The sequence below is a fragment of the Salvia miltiorrhiza genome, unplaced genomic scaffold (genome assembly GCF_028751815.1).
Source record: "Salvia miltiorrhiza cultivar Shanhuang (shh) unplaced genomic scaffold, IMPLAD_Smil_shh original_scaffold_287_1, whole genome shotgun sequence".
In the NCBI taxonomy this organism is placed as follows: Eukaryota; Viridiplantae; Streptophyta; class Magnoliopsida; order Lamiales; family Lamiaceae; genus Salvia; species Salvia miltiorrhiza.
Window position 1 is genome coordinate 72,766 of NW_026651520.1, and position 18,052 is coordinate 90,817.

General features: G+C 41.1%; 1 protein-coding gene and 2 long non-coding RNA genes across 3 annotated transcripts; 2 read left to right on the forward strand and 1 right to left on the reverse strand.

Annotated features, from left to right (window-relative positions):
- The first annotated feature begins 3,561 nt into the window (after nt 1-3,561).
- LOC131003885 (uncharacterized) lies at nt 3,562-4,643 on the forward strand. The gene is made up of 2 exons (XR_009094839.1): nt 3,562-4,178; nt 4,363-4,643. It is a non-coding gene; the product is annotated as an uncharacterized LOC131003885 (long non-coding RNA).
- Nucleotides 4,644-5,421: 778 nt separating this feature from the next.
- Nucleotides 5,422-7,418, forward strand: LOC131003893 (uncharacterized). The gene is made up of 2 exons (XR_009094845.1): nt 5,422-6,901; nt 7,001-7,418. It is a non-coding gene; the product is annotated as an uncharacterized LOC131003893 (long non-coding RNA).
- An 8,626-nt stretch (nt 7,419-16,044) lies between these two features.
- On the reverse strand, nt 16,045-17,052 carry LOC131003886 (uncharacterized). The gene has a single exon (XM_057930455.1). The coding sequence runs from the start codon at nt 17,050-17,052 to the stop codon at nt 16,045-16,047; it is 1,008 nt and encodes a 335-aa protein (XP_057786438.1).
- Nucleotides 17,053-18,052: the final 1,000 nt, after the last annotated feature.

Sequence of the window (18,052 nt, forward strand, 5' to 3'; positions counted from 1 at the left end):
GAAGACTGAGATGCGGTCGGCGGCGGTGGTTCTCCTGCGGCTGTCGGCCGGAGGGAGAGAATGGAGGAGGCTGCGGGCGGCTCCGGCTGCTGCTCGTCGGTGGGAGTCACAGAGAGAGTTCCGAGGGAGAGAGAGAGCAGGGTGCCGGTGATGGTGGCTTAGCTGCTGTCGCCGGACTGATTCAGAGAGTAGAGAGGGAAGTCGGGGGAGATAAGAGGAAAGGCGACGGTGGCCGGCTCTTCGCCGCTGCTACCGTCGACTGTGAAGTTAGAGAATAGGGGTCGATAGCGATGGTGGTCTATTGACTGCTGTCGCCGGAGATCGAGACTATGGTGGAAGGTTGAAGGGTGAGTCGATGGGCGGCGGCTGGTGCTGCTTCGCCGGAGAAGAGAGGGAGCCGGGCGGATTGTGAGAGCCGAGGATGGCGCGGTTTTTCGCCGTTGCTCCTCCGGCGAGCGTCCGCGGCGGCGGAACTCCTGGGAGAGGGAGAGGGGCTGAATTTTCTTGCGTGTGTGTGTGTTTACCAGGTGTGTGTGTGTTTGAATAGAGAAGCAAGAAGGGGTTAGGGCAAGTGTTGGGCTATTTTATTTGGGCCGAGTATTTGGGCCGATTTTTATGAGTGATGGGATCCGATTTTTAAATAGATTTGGGCTGCGATTTTTAAAAGCTTGGGCCGATTTTTAATTTTATTTAGCTCGGCCGATTTATTTTATTCAGTCTGGGCCATTCATATTTTATTGAGTTGGGCCTCATCTTTTAAATTTATATGGGCTATTATTTATTTAAGCATGGGCTCTATTTCATCTATTTAAATGGCTTCCCTATTTTATTTAATTAGACTATTAATTAGTTTGATTAATTATTTTTAAAAGACTTTGGATTGCCTTCAATTAATTAAATTGGCTTTCTTATTTTTAATTAATTGAACTATTATTAGTTTGATTAATTTATTTAAAGGAGAATTTTCATAATAATATCATATTATTATTATGTGCATATTTTAAGTAAATTACTTATTATATGCTAAGCATGACATGGGTCGAGGATAGCACGCCGCGCCTGACTTTTGAAGAGAGAGAGAGGAGAGTTGAACCTCTCATCTGCTCGGATCCTCGATCCGGTCGGCGGCGCTGAGCACGCCGCGGCCCACCGCGAATGCTCTTCTCCGCACCCGACCAGACGCCGATCCAGACTCACCACCGCACCCGACCAGACGCCGAGAACGCCGATCCAGACTCCGCACGCCACACCCGACCAGACGCCGAGAGCACGCTGCAACGCGTCCAGGCCGATCCAGCACCGCGAAGCTCTTCTCCGACCGGCCGCTGTAGATCATATCTCGATCCGGTCGGCGGCGCTGTACCACGCCGCGCCTCCGCGAGAGCTCTTCTCCGGCCGACCGCGACCCACAGGCGCTCAAGGCCCAGCTGCCAACGCTGCTCGCCTCCGTCGCCGTTGTCCTAAACTGCCGTTCTCCTGCCGGTTATGGATTCGAGTTCGCCGAAAGTCCATCGTGACAAGGGGGGCCTCAATCTTCCACTGGTCTCTTCTAATTTTGACAGGTCTCGATCTAAGTCCCCTGCCAATGTTTCGTCTCAGCACCCGCCTCTCGTAAAGCCGGGTTATTCTTCCGGCGCAGTGGCTGTTGGGCAGCGCTCGTCGGGTTTTTCACCGGAGCAGAGTTTGATCGGTGATCTTTACCAGGCCATCCCTGGTTTGATACAGCCGCTGCTGTCTGTTGTTACTCCAGTAGCGCAGGTGCCGAGATCAGCTCCGGCTGTTACTTTCGCTGCCAAAGTAGCTGATAAAGTCCAACCCAAATCCCTTAAGAAGCCGGATGTTGCAGCGTATGGCCTCCGAGGCCTTCAAATACAGCGAGAAGGAGAGGTTGTCACCCTCTCAGTGCCCAAATCGGAATATCAAACAAAGTTGGAAGAGTTTCAATTTGCACTAATCGGTAGACTTATCCAACATAAAGGGGACAAGCCACGCACGTTCGCCGACCTCTCTCATGAACTTCGAACCATATGGCAGTGCGCCGACTGTCAAATGGTGCCCATGGCTAAGGGATTCTTCGTTGTTAAATTTTTGACAATGGAAGCAAAAAAGAAAGCTAAGGGGAGCTCTTTTCTCCAACTGTCAATCGGCCACGTTCGCTTTCGTGAATGGACTAGGTATTTCGATCCGTATAAGGAAGTGTCGTCTCTGGCTCAGGTATGGGTTCGGATATATTATCTCCCTGTGGAGTTATGGACTCCGGTGATTATTGCTGGTATAGGTCGTGTGCTTGGTCATCCTATGCGAATTGATAATGCTTCCGCAACTGGTCATGTGGGACACTTTGCGCGGGTTTTGGTGGAACTTGACATGGCTTTGCCTATTCTCAACTCGATGTACATTGATGACGGCGATAGATCGTTCTACATTGAGTTTGGTTTTGAATCTATGCCCCTTTTTTGCTCGCGTTGTAAACTTACAGGTCATTCAACGGATAAATGCCGGAGAGCTGATAGGGCCACGAGCAAGCAAAAGATCACTGAGCCTCCTGCTGGGGTTGTGAAGAATCTTGATAAGGGAGAGGGTCCGACTCCTGCATGGCAGCCCAAAGTTGATATTCTTAAACCTCTATCAGGTCCTGATCTTCTAGACGCGACTACAGTGAAAAATGATCTCCCTCTGGCGGGGGATGCTAACCGATATCAAGCGCTAGATGAGGATGAGGAAGAGGAAGTGGAGGAGACTATCATTGCGGACTCCAATTATGAAGCAGAGCCTTTACATGAGGAAGAAAATGATGGGTTGCCTCACACGGACAAGGCTAGTGATAAGGAGGGCTCGAATGTAGAGGAAACTTTGGAGTTGGATTCTGGAACGAATAGTGGAGCGATGATAGAGCAACAACCGGTAGTTGGGGCAGAAGATTCAGCGAGCCAGCGGGTTATTTCGCCGATTAAGGAAGTTGATTTTGATAATAATTTCATTTCTTCTCCGGATGACATGGCGAGTCGTATTATTAGGTTAGAGGAGCAAGTTAATCAGGGGATGCAGTTGCTCTCGGAGCAAAAGCGCGGACGTGGTCGTCCAAAGGGCTCGGTAAAGGGACGAGAGCCTATACATGCAATTCCGGAAGGTTGTATTAAAAGTCGTCTCAGGAATGCGGAAGAAATGGGTAACAAGCCGAGGGAGTTTGTGGTTGACGTCACCAATAGGCCTAGTATGATTGCAATGAATAATGTCGTCCATAGGCGTTGGTCGGATGATTTGGATAATGATCCTGACTTTCCTTTTTGAGTTGTTCTCCTTTGCTTTTTAAGCTTTTTGCCCTTAGTCTGCATCTTGTGCTTTCAAGGGATGTTTTTTCCTTTTCACTTTTTAATAAACCTCAATTTAATAATAATAAATGCTAAGCATGACATGAAATTGCATTATATTTTGCAATAAAAGTATTTATGATTTAATTGGTTTTATTTATAATTCCAATTATTAAAGGAAGATGAGTAAGAATATTGTTGGTGTTCGTAACTCAAGAGAAATGTTTTCATTTATTTATTTATTAAATTTTGAAAACCCGGCTAAGTGAATCATAGAATGTTAAGCACTACACCATGACTTAAGATTAGATTTAAGGAGACCTATTGAGAATAGAATTTCTTGTAGGCTTTGTGACCAGGGGGATTAGCGCTGCTTTCCCAAGACAGGTTTATATGTGATTATGATCTTCAGGCTTTGCCTAACCAGGTGGGCATTACTTTCCAAATGTACAAAGTATGATTGAGTTATTAAGCTCTAAATGTTTCAATGAAATGCAAATTGTTTATTTAATGTAATGAAAACTGTTTATCCAATAAAATGTTTATGTGCACTCTGCTCTGTTTAAGGCTCGCGCAGTTAATCAATTGAGGTTCTCTTATGACCTAATACGTTGTTTGAGAATTGTGTACACTTGTTAGTTGACTCGGTGGGTTGATCTCCATCGGGCTCTAACCAGAGGCGTTATAAGGGTGCTCGGCTGGATGTGTTCCGGAGCATGAGAAATATCAGGCCTGCCTGGGTAGCGTCCCGAGGTCAATTCAACTTGTCTGAGTTACGTCCTCAGGGCAAGTGTCAGCGGGAGACAGAGATCCGTCGGTGGCTAGAGGTCCGGGATCACAGCGAGTAACAGAAAGGGAGTGTGACATGTGCGCACAAATGAAAAAAAATGTTTTAACATGCTTAGAAGTACTTCTTTCAATTTAAAACCTTCTAAGTCATGTCAAGTATGATTGGATAAACTGTCTTTATTAAAATATGAAATGTTTCAGAAAATGCATGCCCACTAAGTACATTAGTACTTAGCCCAAAAATACTTTCAAATGTTTTCAGGTTGGCTGGCCGGTGCTGACGGGACGGAGCTGAGGCTAGAGATAAATTTCTATGTTAGACTTCCGCTGTAGCAATTACTCATATCAGTCTTTTGTTTTCCCAGCTTAAGATCTTCATGTTAAATTTCAAATGATATACCTGACCGAGCTTAGACTCTTCACTACTTAATTTATGCCAATGAATGTCAGTTGTCAGAAGCATGAAACAAAACTTGTGATCCAAAGGGGCATAGCCCGACTTTCTATCCTATTTCGGATTTTTACAAGGTTGTTCCTTGTTTATTTCTATGAATTAGTTGCACCTCGATTATATTTATTCATTCAAGAATTGGGGTGTGACATATTCATAGACAAAAATGATAGTACTATAAAAAAATTAAAAATTAAAAATTAAAAACTAATAAACGAAAAAAATTAAATCTTAATCAGTATAAAAAAACTAATCTGCTGGGCGACGCCGTCGTTTGAAACCCAGATGGCGGTGGCTGGATACGGGGTGTCTGGAGGGAGGTGGCGGCAACTTTATCGTCGTCGAGGAGGGAGACGACGTCGACAGGAACTTCACTCCGGCTCCACCACCATACAAAGATGTGGTGGCGTTAGCGCTTGCTTCGTCTTTTCCGATGTCAACATTTTTGTTCGATTTTGAAATTTAGGTGTTCAGAGAGAAAAGGGGAGAGGGGGCGAAAGCTAGGGCTTTATTTTTGGGAGTGGCCAGACAAAGCCATGCTCGATTATATGGGCAGATGAGGGAGAAGGTGAATATGGAGAAGACTGGAATTGAAGGGAACAAGGATGCAGGCGACAGAGATGTGGAAAAAGGGAAGATCTGGATATAGCAGCGCCGCTCATGTGTATTAAACCCTTAAATGAGAGAAGTATTTATAGTATTGTTACTATGTAATTAATTAATAATCCATATATCTATATATTATATGAAAACACAGTTTGTGGCAATTTAGCAAATAAAACAACATATAAAGGGCAAATCTATATCTATTTTAATTAATCTATATCTATATATCTATTTATTATATGAAAACTGATACGCCTTATACCCACGAACCCCATTTCTTACATTTTATTTTCCACCAAAACCTCATTCTCTTTTCTCTCTCCTACTATCCACTCTTCTTTTAACTACTACCAAACTTACTTCCGTCTCCTCTCTCCAACATATTCTGCAACAATCTAATTACAAAAATGAAAAAATCCCCAAACTTCGAAACCCTTTTCCTCACCATCTCTCCTCTTTTGCCAATTCCACCACTGCATTGATCGACCGGCCTCTGACGGAGATTCAGCCGCCATTTTCCATTTACTCATCAAACTTGATGGAGACTCATCCTCCGCCTAGCCGCCCTCCTCGAACCAACGTCACGGGAACCTGGGCTGGCCCGCGGCCTCAAGCAGCCTCCAGATGCAAGAGCAATTCTGCAAATTTCCCTCGCTCCTATTCCTATTCCTTTTTTTTTTTCTTTCTTATTCAGCTGACTTCAATTCGTGTTGTGTTTGTGCAGACAATGTGTGTGCGTGCAGAACAAGAATAATTGATTCAGTATTATAGAAATATAGAATTTAAAACTAGCCTAAAAAAAGTCCATGGACGCCAAAGAAGACACGGAGCTGAAGCAATATATTGAGGGCCATGTTGCTTGAAATTGGTGAACTTTTCCTAAAAATGTTGGTACTAATTTTTTTACCACAAAACTCTTCAAAAAAAAAAAATATCGTTTAACTTCGCACAAACCCCTACCTATATATTATGCTATAATTTATGTGTGATGTATTAGTTGATCTTATTATCTCATCAATTATGGAGTACAAATGCATTGAAACTTACAGAGATTATGGTTAATGAGTGAATATGAGATTACTATATTGTTGAGCTTTATGATTTCAATTGCAAATTTTATGTTTGCTAAGTATGAATTGCTTAAGTTATGTCCTTAGCATTCAAATTTTGAATATCTGTGTGCAAACTGAACCCATTTATATGAGATTGATTAGATCCAATTTGAATAATCTGAAAATATAGAAATAGTATGTTCTGGAATAAACAAATGCAAGAGATAACGAGTTAATATATGAGGTGTTTACCAAATATTTAGTTATAAAGAACGATTTTGTTTTTGTAAAGCAAGACAACTATATTTGTGCTCATTCTTTTTAATTCCCTAAATTATTTATATTTAGTAGTGACTATTTTTTTTTTGTCAAGTGTGGATGTCCTATTGAGAATATAGAGACTTAGTTTGAATGGCTGCCAAAAGGTTTTTGTTATGGGAATTGAATTTGTAACATGCACCTATCTAAAATGAAAGGTTCTTTAAGTGGGGAAGATTCACATTTTTTTGGTGTTGTAGATGAAAGACCCTTAAAGCTTTTTTAATGAACTTAGACCTAACAAGTTGTGATTTTTTGAGAACTCTTCTTCAGCATACGAAAGATGTTATACACTACCATCTAATGGGATTTTCTTATGGTGCAAGAAGGCATGAGGACCTAATCTATTGCAAGGGTGTTTCCGAAGATTTTCGGTCTATTTTAAAACAAATTTGGCATCTCCCTCTGAATGATATATATCGTATAGTCTTTGTGCAAATGGGTGAGGAGGGGCTGAAACATTTCTTGGTCAGGTTATGGGCATCATGGAGGTATATATGTGATGTCAAGCATGGGAAGAAACATGGAGATTGATGTGCTCTGATCACAAGCAGCAACATTATTCTATCAAACTTTAAAGAGGCACGCCGTCAACTCGCTTGTGCTTAGTGTCTTCTACCAATCCGGATTGTTTAGGCTTGATGTTGATGTTTCTGTTCAGAATAAGGGACATGTTGTTGCAGTTGACTTTATTATCCTCATCTCGGTGTTGTGGTGGCAGTGGTGAGCAAACTGGTTGAATCAACGGTGACTATTCTTCTTGGAAAACTCTATGTTGTGCAGATTTGGAGGTCAAGTTTTTGGCTTCCGACTTACTTTGAATGAAACTTTCTTTTCGCCTAAAATGAACACTTTACTTATTGTAATCAACGAAATTATAGTTTTGTTTGTTATCAGTTATTGTTATAAATGGATATTGGGTCCATTCCTCCCTTAAAAGGCCTTTTAAGGGAGGAATGGGCTCAATATCCATTTCTAACATGGTATCAAAGCCAACCCAATCCAATGATGGGCCCCTCCAATATCGTTGTCAACAGATGACGTTTGGGATAGTCCACGCTGCGCGTGCGAGGGGTGTATTGAAATGTCCCACATTGGATTGGAGATAGTGGCATGAGCCACTTTATATGGTGAGGCAACCCTCTCCCTTATAAGGCCTTTTAAGGGAGGAATGAGCCCAATATCCATTTCTAATAGTTATGAAAATCATACTACTTGGATAATTGGATTAGCACACTCTCAGATGACAAAGTTGATCTATTTTTAGTGATTGAATTGTTGCATTGTTTAGGTATTTTGGAACATGTTTTTGGATAGTTTGGATTGGTGTACATTTGTTTTGGCAGGAAAACATGGAAGGAATACGTTTTCAGAAGTGAAACTGTTGCTAATTATGTTGAATTTGTATTTTGTTATAAATTATTTATATTTAGGTCAACTCAAATAACGTTAATGGATTTTTTCATGTTGATTATACATTTCCTTCATGTGTTTACAAAGATATTGTTTGTTTTTTGTGATTTTTTAGAGAAATGTCAAGTATGGTATACGATCAACTGATCAAGTCGGAAGTGAAGCTCTCAATCTCTCTCTCTCTCTCAAAGATACATATGTCAAAGATACATATGTTTGTAGTTTATTTTTATTCAAATATTTTATTAGAGCTTTTGGTTTTTTCACCTTACCCTTTTAATTATTTACACATGTTATGTCAGTGTGTGTATTTTGATTTAAATATCTTATATAGTTCTTGGTGTTTACTTTGTTGGAATTTCTCATTCTCTCATTTTCCTTATTCATTTCTTGCAGTATATAAATATTTTCATTTGAAACTTTAAAATCTTCAATAATAGATTTTATTACAAGTAATCACATATATCTCAAAAAATTATGATGTGCAAATTGACCAAGTCTAACAAAAATAGTTTTTTTTTTTAAGTTGCCCAGAAACTAGGTGCAAATAAGAAAATATAAATTTAGCTTATAATATTATTATAATTTAAAATTTTAAAATATTTTTTTTCTTTTTCCTATCTACTTTCTTTAGTTTTTTTTTCTCCTTAATAATATGTGAACTTTTTTTTTTCTACTATATTAAATTTATTTCCTTCTCTATTTTGTTATATTTTTAAAGGAAAAAAAAGTACATGTCATGTTTTGTGTTTTACATCTTTCTTTAATTATAATAGTTTGGAATGTAATAGATGAGAACGAAAATATATTGGTTCATTTTATTATTCTCTTTCAAAAATATTTTTTTTTGTATTAATTTTAATACTTTTGTTGGTGTATAATTAGTTATATATATATATATATATATATATATATATATTAAAAATATAATTTCAAATATGAGTTTTTATTTATATTTTTGTATGAAAAATATATATTTATTTATTTATTATGACGTGTAATACTCTATAAAAATAATGTGTAATGCTAATTTTCACTATCAAATAATTTTTAATTATTTATTAACTATAATTATACGCATTGTATACTAAAAGTTTGCTTTAGTATAAGTGGGAGATTGTTGGATTTGTATACTGAAAGTAAGAACGTTTTACGCTTGTATACAATGATTCCTGTGTTCACTATTTTATCTCTTATCTGATTGTGTTCATGATTGCATATGTATGCCATTTATCTCTATATAAGTAGATTATATGGTGATTAACGGATCACAGAAGGTCATATAATTGGAATAAACTTAAGAGATATAAATAGATCACAACCGAGATGACTCAAGGACGAGTCATTGGTTTAGGCTGCAGCATAGATGGAAATAGTTTGTCTTAACTATTTATCTATACTGGTACGTCATAACGTATTGATAGGATCACGGTGAGATGTATTCTTCTATCTGACATACGTGAAGAATCAAGATCTCGGTGACTTAATGAAATCTTAATACTAATAAGATTTTTTATATATATATGTTGATTCGTGTATCACTTTGATTTACTATGGCTGAGAGTTATATATTAACTTGAGTACTCTGTATCTTGGGTGATAGAGGTTAATATATGATATTTGGTTATCTGTATTAGTACCCATATTCGGTATAGGATAATGACATCCCCTTAAGGAGCTCAAAAGGTTTATTGCGTTAAACCGTGCAGGTTGATTAAGTTCAGGCGCAATAATAAGGTTTGAGTGGTACTGCTTAAAAATTCCAAAGAGATTAATTAATATAAGCTGTCAGAGCTTTAATTAATTAATGGATGTCTGATATTTTAAATACAGAGATTTAATAAGTCTAAATACAAGCCCCGGCTCATCATCGCTAATAAAGGGGTAAGTCAGTATTGATTCTCTAGTGGAATGAATTAATACTTATGAATTAATTATGATCTGGGCTGATCATAAGAATTAATTCATTAGAGGCCCATCTTTATTCCTTGTATCTGATCCCTGGACTGGCCCAAACTCTCCTGAGCCCAATAATGAGTAAGGGACGCTTATTACAGTTATTGGAGCCCTAGGACTGTGTTTTGTCTATAAATACAGCTATCTGCTCTCAGAATAAGACACACAAAAATTAGGGTTTTAGAGAGAGCAGTAGGGGGCGCCGATTTCAAGGTGATCGAATTCTCTGTGGGAGTTCTCATAGTTCGTTGTCCATCCAACGTTGAGAATTAAGCGGGATACAGTTCAGAAGGTTAGAACTGGAGTCATCCGATTCAGCCGTTAACAACCTCCACATCCAATTCACAAGTAAGTGATTCTAACTCCAAAGTGCAGCACTTAAATTCATAGGAGCTTGTTAGGAATTAATCGTTGTATGGTGAATTATGATATCCGAGAAATGATCCACGTGGGGCTACATCCTTCATATTCCCCCCCATACACCTATTCTAGACCTTCCGGGACCTAACAATTGGTATCAGAGCAGATTGTTTGCAAGAACAATTTGCTTTGACCTAGTTTTACTGAACTATATCCTTTTCAAAAATAAGGTCTTAAATCTTTTTCTTTTTTAAAAGTGCTACTTGCGTTCTTTATCTGTTATATCTCTTTTCTTTGTACAATGGAAACTAACTACAGCAGAGCCTCTTCACTCCCGACGTTCAGTATTGAAAGATACGATATATGGAAGTTTCGACTGGAAAGCTTCCTCACTACTCAACACTATCGGATGTGGGAAGTCATCACCAAAGGACCAATCGTCATCATAGAGGTGGTCAAGAAGATACCACTGGACACGACAAGAGATCCATATGATGAAGACCACATCAAACCAAAGGCCGACTTCACCACCGAAGAAAGAAAGCAAGATGAGCTTGATAATCTTGCCAAAAGTATCATCTCCGGAATATTCCCAGACAAACACATCACCAAGATCATCAAATGCAAGACAGCAAAGGAGATGTGGGACATACTCGAAGGAATGTGCATCGTATCAGACGAAATAAAAGAGAATAAACTATCCATAGCTTGTCAAAAGTTCGACACCTTCCTGATGCTAAAAAATGAATAAGTTGAAGAGATGGAGTATAGATTCAATCAAATCTTGAACGAGGTTCAATCTATCTCAAAAGATAAGTATACCCAACGAGAAATCAACCTAAAGATTCTACGAGCACTTCCGCGAGGCGAATGGCAAATTTACGCAGTTACTTATCAGAACAAACCTGGATTCAACATGCTCCCGACCAACAAGCTTTTCTCAGATCTCATGGCAAATGAATTCGATATTCAGAGAAATCAAGAAACTAAGAAGGCTGAAGGATCAGATGAAGATGCTCCATCGACATCAAAAGGAGCTGCACTGAAAGCATCAACGAAAGAAAGCAAGAAGCAGTCGAGGGAACTGACTGAACTAAAGTCAGAAGACTTCTTCAGTCAATATGCTTTGTTGACTGAAAGGTTCAACAAAATGGAATCCAAGTTTCGTAAATACATGAAGTTTCACAAGAAGCACTTCATGGGAAAAGAGAGATAACGCAAGTCTAAACACTCCACAGACAGGAGCGAAGAAAAGAAATCATCCGCAACAGATCTCAAGGATGTGGAATGCTTTGGATGCAAAAAGAAAGGGCACTACAAATCTGAATGTCCTGAATTATCACAAGAAGATTGCAAAGAGTTAAGAGCTAAAAGGGATCGCAAGTAAGGGAAGAAGAAAGCAATGGTAGCTAAAGATGCGGGATCTTCTGAATATGCATCTGGATCATCAGCCTTCAACTCCACCAGCTCAGATGACGAGAGCCAAGCCCTGACGAAGCCGTCGTTTGAGCTTCGTGCAAATAAATAATCCTGTGCCCACAACTAGACTAGCTAGTGGTAAGTCCAGAGTCGAATCCACAGGGAACTGAGCAGTAACTTCTCCTGCAAGGGTGTCACCAAAGATTTTGTATCCTGCAGTGTTCTGACCAAAACGTGCTTATGGGCAGAACGGGGTTTCCAACTAAAACTGAAATAACAAAAGTAGATAAATCAAATAACAAAATAATTCTGACTTGGGTTCGAATCAATAAACATGAACTAATGCTCGATCATTGGTGCAAAGATAAATCACTATACTCGCGTACCAGTGGTTATAGGCATAAGAATTGTTGTGCCCTATTGTCACTCGTCACGCACACAACAAACCCCTTGCCCAATCTATCCTTTCAGTTTATGATCCCTTAGAAGGGTCAGCTAATGGAAATCAACTACCCCGGACAACATCAACGCTCTCTGCGATGGTCTATCGCTGGTTGTGCTTTGCCCAGAATGCTTTAAGCTCTAGATAGACCCACTTGACTCTTACACCGATATTTCACAGCAGTCACGGCTCCAACACCAGTTGTACTATTTTGGAGGTCGATGGCAACTCGCCTTGTGCCCAAATTATTACTTGTGGTCAGAACTCCCTAATTAACTAGTGACCAATTAATTAACCAAGTTGTTTCAACCTTTTTTGAATCAAACCTAGTGTATCGGGAATATGCTCATACAGTTATTATGCCCAAATTAGACCTCTCGAGTTAGGTGTTCATGCTTAGATCATCTTGCCCAAATCAGAATATAAAACTTAGCCAAACATAAAATAAATAACAAAGGCAAAAGACATAAAGGAAAACATAAAGTAAAAACTGAAATAGAAACTTACTTAAGGCAGAAGGGTACTTACGGCCAAAAGTGCCGCAGAAAACATGAACAGAAAATTAAACTGCTATGCCCATAAGGGGCGACTACTCCTACCTAACTATGGAAAGTAAAACTACAGCAGTGGTCTCTCAAAATTCGTGCCTCCCTCTCTTCTCCCTTCCTCCGAATGATTCACAGCCATGTGGTATTTATAGGCATGAGTTAGGGCTACACAGGCTGGGCCCAAAAGGAGTGGGCTGGAATTAGGGCTCCTCCTGCCCACGATTGCATCCAGATCTGGAGGCTGATTTGTTCTTATCCAAACCTCAAGGGATAATAAGGTTTTCGATATCTTTCCTTATCTACATCCTCTGCACTCTTCTTCTCTGCCCCGTCTGTACCTTCTGCCCAGCTGATTCCGCTGCTCGGATGATTCCTCTGGCAAAGCCGAGTTCGCTGCTCTGGCACTTTGATTCCGCTGGCAGCTTGATTTCTCTGGCAAAGCCGACTTCGCTGCTCTGGCATTTCTGTACCTTCTGCCCAGCTGATTCCGCTGCTCGGATGATTCCTCTGGCAAAGCCGACTTCGCTGCTCTGGCACTTTGATTCCGCTGGCAGCTTTATTTCTCTGGCAAAGCCGACTTCACTGCTCTGGCATTTCTGTACCTTCTGCCCACGATCATCTTCTGATGCAACTGTGTCGCGCGTGGTACTTATGGGCAAAAGATCGGTTTTCCCAAGATCCTGCTTCTCGGACTTTTGATCTTCAAAACAAGCTTTTGAGTGTCCCAAACTCTTCTACTTCAAACTCATGCCTCATTCGCGGAATGCAGCAGCATTATGCCTTGAAAGCACCTTCTGCCCCAAAGAACAGGCCTGCCCTGGAACTATGCCCTCCCAGGCGACTGACTCTAGCAAAACAAAGGAAAAAGACTCTATCTAGACCTAAAACAGACCCGAAAAACAAGCACAAACATGGGCTCATCACACGCACACACTTTAAACACGATTGTCCTCAAGCGTGCACATGCAATTATGCCCAAAAAATAGACACAAACAAAACGGACAAGACTCGATACAAGGGTTAGCACAACCAAAACGCAATACAAAAATGCAAGAGAATATCTAAGCAAAAACATGCAAGCAATCAGAGACAAAAAAAAAAAAAAAATCATGCAATGCCATTAGTTGAGTCAAGAAGGGGTCTGTGGGCGTAAGGAAGTTCCTCCCCATTGCTCATTCTCTCAAGTATTTTTGGGAAGTGTTTACGCTCGTGACATCATGCTAGGTTCTGCCATAGGCTTGCCTATCTTCTATTGTCTCCCCCTTTAGTCAAAGTTCTAGGTGCATCTCATTAGGTCTTTTATGGGTTGTAACGTGGCTTAAGGCATAAGGTGAGAATTTTTGGTACGAGGCTAAGGTCATTCTGAACTTCATTCTGGGCAACAGACTTCCCAGATTTTTAAGATCCCCGCCTATTCTTGCGGGCCTAAGCACATACTAACCAAGACATTAACTCTTTTTATTTTCTCTTTTTTTTTTTATCTTTCACATTTTTTTTTTTAAAATTTTCTTTCTGGACTTTTTCTTTATTTTGGGATTAGATGTCCCATTTTGCAATTTTTGCACTAGTCCTGCCCATAGGATCCACTACACTATCTTCCCTTCTTTTGCCTTTAAGTTCAGTTTGACCGGGACGGCTCAAATTTGGGCAAATTTATCAGTGAATTCAAATAAATTATTAAGCTCAAAAGGGTTCACAAGTGATAGATGTAGGGTTGGTCGGTTTGGCTTTGTGGGCTAAAGAAAGAGTTGCCTAAATCATTTAACACACCTAGACTATGTACACAGGGTTCGACTAGCAATCAAGGTAAGTTCTAGCATTACCTTAGTCAAGATGTCAATTTTCACACAAGAAAGAAGAAGCTGTTATGGGCATAAGACAGCATATATCAAAGCTCAAAACCTCACATGGTATGCCCACAACCCTATCCATCTTTCTCAACTACATACGGCATGCATGGAAAGTCAAATCTCAGACTACTTGCACAACAAACTTAGAATATAATCATGCATAATTGATTGCAAATCGAAAGGCTAACCACAGGACAAAGAAACAACGCTCGGCCCACCCCACACACACACTTTGCCTTGGGCAAAGTAGGTGTGTAGAGGGGGTTGAAAAACAGACTCAAAACGAAAACTAAAAAGAAACTAAGACCTAGGGAGGGTTATGCCCAGAACAGAGTTCAGGTAGGCACCTGAATCCAGTGCTCGAAAAGTAGGCAAAGAGTGCTTTTCTGGTCTCCATCATCATGGCTTCTGTTATGCCCATACGGGCGTCATTACTTGCTCTCAAAAGGGCAGGGCTCTCTGACTTTTCCTTGTTTTTACTTGCTGTGGGCAGATGGCTGAAAGCTTGCTGTGGGCGTAACTTCTACAGAGGTGGTGAATCTAACTCTCTTGCCCTTGATGCGCACGTCCTTCAGGAGAACCATGCAGAAACACAAACAAAACACATAAAAAATAGGTATTCCTCCCCACTCACACACTTTGCCTTAGGCAAAGGGTGTTAGAAGGAGGAATACCAACAACAAACGAAAACAAAAAGGCCTTCCCACACACACACTTTGCTTTGGGCAAAGTGGGTGCGTAGAGGAGGTCGAAGAACAGACACTACGAAAATAAAAACAAAAACAGAAAAGAAGGTAGAGACGAAACAGACTCAAAACAAAACAAAGCAAAAACAAAACCATAGGAGGGTTATGCCCAAGAGGGGGTTTCAAGGGTCTCTCCATTACCACATCTTTCACGGTTGGATTGAGCTTTGGTTCATGAACTGGAACGTCATCCTCCTCCATGAGAATATGATGCATGCACACAGTCTGGCTGATGCCCTTGATGTCCGCTAGGGTCCAACCGATTGCCTCCTCATATGTGTTCAAAATCTCTCGGGCTTGCTCCTTCTCCGTTGGGCATATTTCCAAATTGATGATTTGGGGCAAAGTCTCATTCTCGCCCAGACAGATGTACTTTAGGTGCTTGGACAAATGCTTCAATTCGAGCTTGGGTGCTCTCTCGAGTGGCGACACTAACCTGTCCTCTGGTCTGATGGTGGGAATATTAAGGGCTTCTGTGTATCCCACTTCCTCCTTTAGGGTATCCATCATTCCAGCAGCTTCCTCCATATCCTCGTTCTGGGCATGGTCCTCTGTCAGGCTTTCTTGGGTCATAACATCCATTTGGTCGAGAAGTGCTTTCTGGGGCAGGATATCTTCCCCATCCATCAGCATCACAGCATTCACCTCCTTAACCTCCATCTGGGCAGGAAGTTTGCCCTGCTTCTTTTCAATCCGAGCGATCGTTTGGGCAAGATGGGATAACTGGGCATTGATATTCTGCATTCCTCCCCTTGTCTCCATCATGAACTTTTTGGTTTCTTTCTAGAATTTCATGTTTTCTTGTGCCATCATGTGCACAAGTTCTGCCAAGGAAACCCCTCTTGCCTGTGAAGGCTGTTGTGGGCACTGCTGTCTGTAGGGCTCAAAGAGCTTCTCGCCATATCCTCCATTGTTGCTTCCCAGCTGTCCCAAAGCATAGACTTCTTCTACATCCTCAAAGAGTTGAGGGCATTCGTCCGTTGCATGGGTGTATGCCATACAAAATTGGCATGCTTCAACCGGCTTTTTGATCAAAGGAATTTGGTTGCTCATGAACTTCTCCAATGCACTGCACAACTTGTCAATCTTATCGTCTTGGGCAGACGATGGTTCTGGTGGTGGCATTCTCTCTATTGTGCCTTCTTCATCCCTTGAGTCCTCCGCCATATTAGCTATAAGTTCGAATGCCTCTGCCGCCGATTTGCTCAAAATGGATCCTCCACAAGCAGTATGCAGCCATTGCCTTTCTTGCCTTCGAAGTCCTCCCACAAAGTATCGAACAAGATCGTGGGCTGGTATTTGATGTTGTGGGCATTTGGCTAGCATTTGTTTGAATCTTCCCCAGTAGTCATATAAGATCTCTCTATCCCCCATCTTGATGTTGCTTATTCTGGTCCTTAGGCTTTGGATCCGGCTGACTGGGAAGAACCTTTCGAGAAACTTCTGCTGCAACTGCTGCCAGGTCGTAATGCTGCTTTTGGGCAAAATGTACAACCAATCCCTCGCTCCCTCTTGAAGAGAGAACGGAAAAGTAAGGAGTCGGATGTACTCAATAAGGGCAGGAGATGCGGTGCGGATGGTTCCACAAGCCATCTCGAAATCTTGCAAGTGCCGCATAGGGTCCTCTCCGGGCATATCACTGTATTTGGGCAATATCTGGATCAGGGTGTGCTTCAACTCCCAATTCCCCGTGATATTGGGCAACACTATGCCCATAGGTCGGAGGTTCAGATTGTGTGGGAACATCATCTCCCGAAGGGTCTTATCGGCTTGATTGTCTTCTCTGCCCATATCTCCCTCTTGATTCCTGTTCAGTTGCGTCTCTTGCTCTGCCCGACGTCGTTCTCTATTATTTTGGTGTGCGGTCCTTTCGATCTCGGGATCAAACAATAATAGCTCCTTGTGACCTGGACTCCTAGTACAATGCATACACAAACGTAAAGGCAAAACTCACACAAAATTTTGCAAAAGAAATTACTAGCGCACTCAGTTTCCCGGCAACGGCGCCAATTTGACGAAGCCATCGTTTGAGCTTCGTGCAAATAAATAATCCTATGCCCACAACTAGACTAGCTAGTGGTAAGTCCAGAGTCGAATCCACAGGGAACTAAGCAGTAACTTCCCCTGCAAGGGTGTCACTAAAGATTTAGTATCCTGCAGTGTTCTCACCAAAACGTGCTTATGGGCAGAACGGGGTTTCCAACTAAAACTGAAATAACAAAAGTAGATAAATCAAATAACAAAACAATTCTGACTTAGGTTCGAATCAATAAACATGAACTAACGCTCGATCATTGGTGCAAAGATAAATCACTATACTCGCATACCAGTGGTTATAGGCATAAGAATTGTTGTGCCCCTATTGTCACTCGTCACGCACACAACAAACCCCTTGCCCAATCTATCCTTTCAGTTTATGATCCCTTAGAAGGGTCAGCTAATGGAAATCAACTACCCCGGACAACATCCACGCTCTCTGCGATGGTCTATCGCTAGTTGTGCTTTACCCAGAATGCTTTAAGCTCTAGATAGACCCACTTGACTCTTACACCGATATTTCACAGCAGTCACGGCTCCAACACCAGTTGTACTATTTTGGAGGTCGATGGCAACTCGCCTTGTGCCCAAATTATTACTTGTGGTCAGAACTCCATAATTAACTAGTGACCAATTAATTAACCAAGTTGTTTCAACCTTTTTTGAATCAAACCTAGTGTATCGGGAATATGCTCATACAGTTATTATGCCCAAATTAGACCTCTCGAGTTAGGTGTTCATGCTTAGATCATCT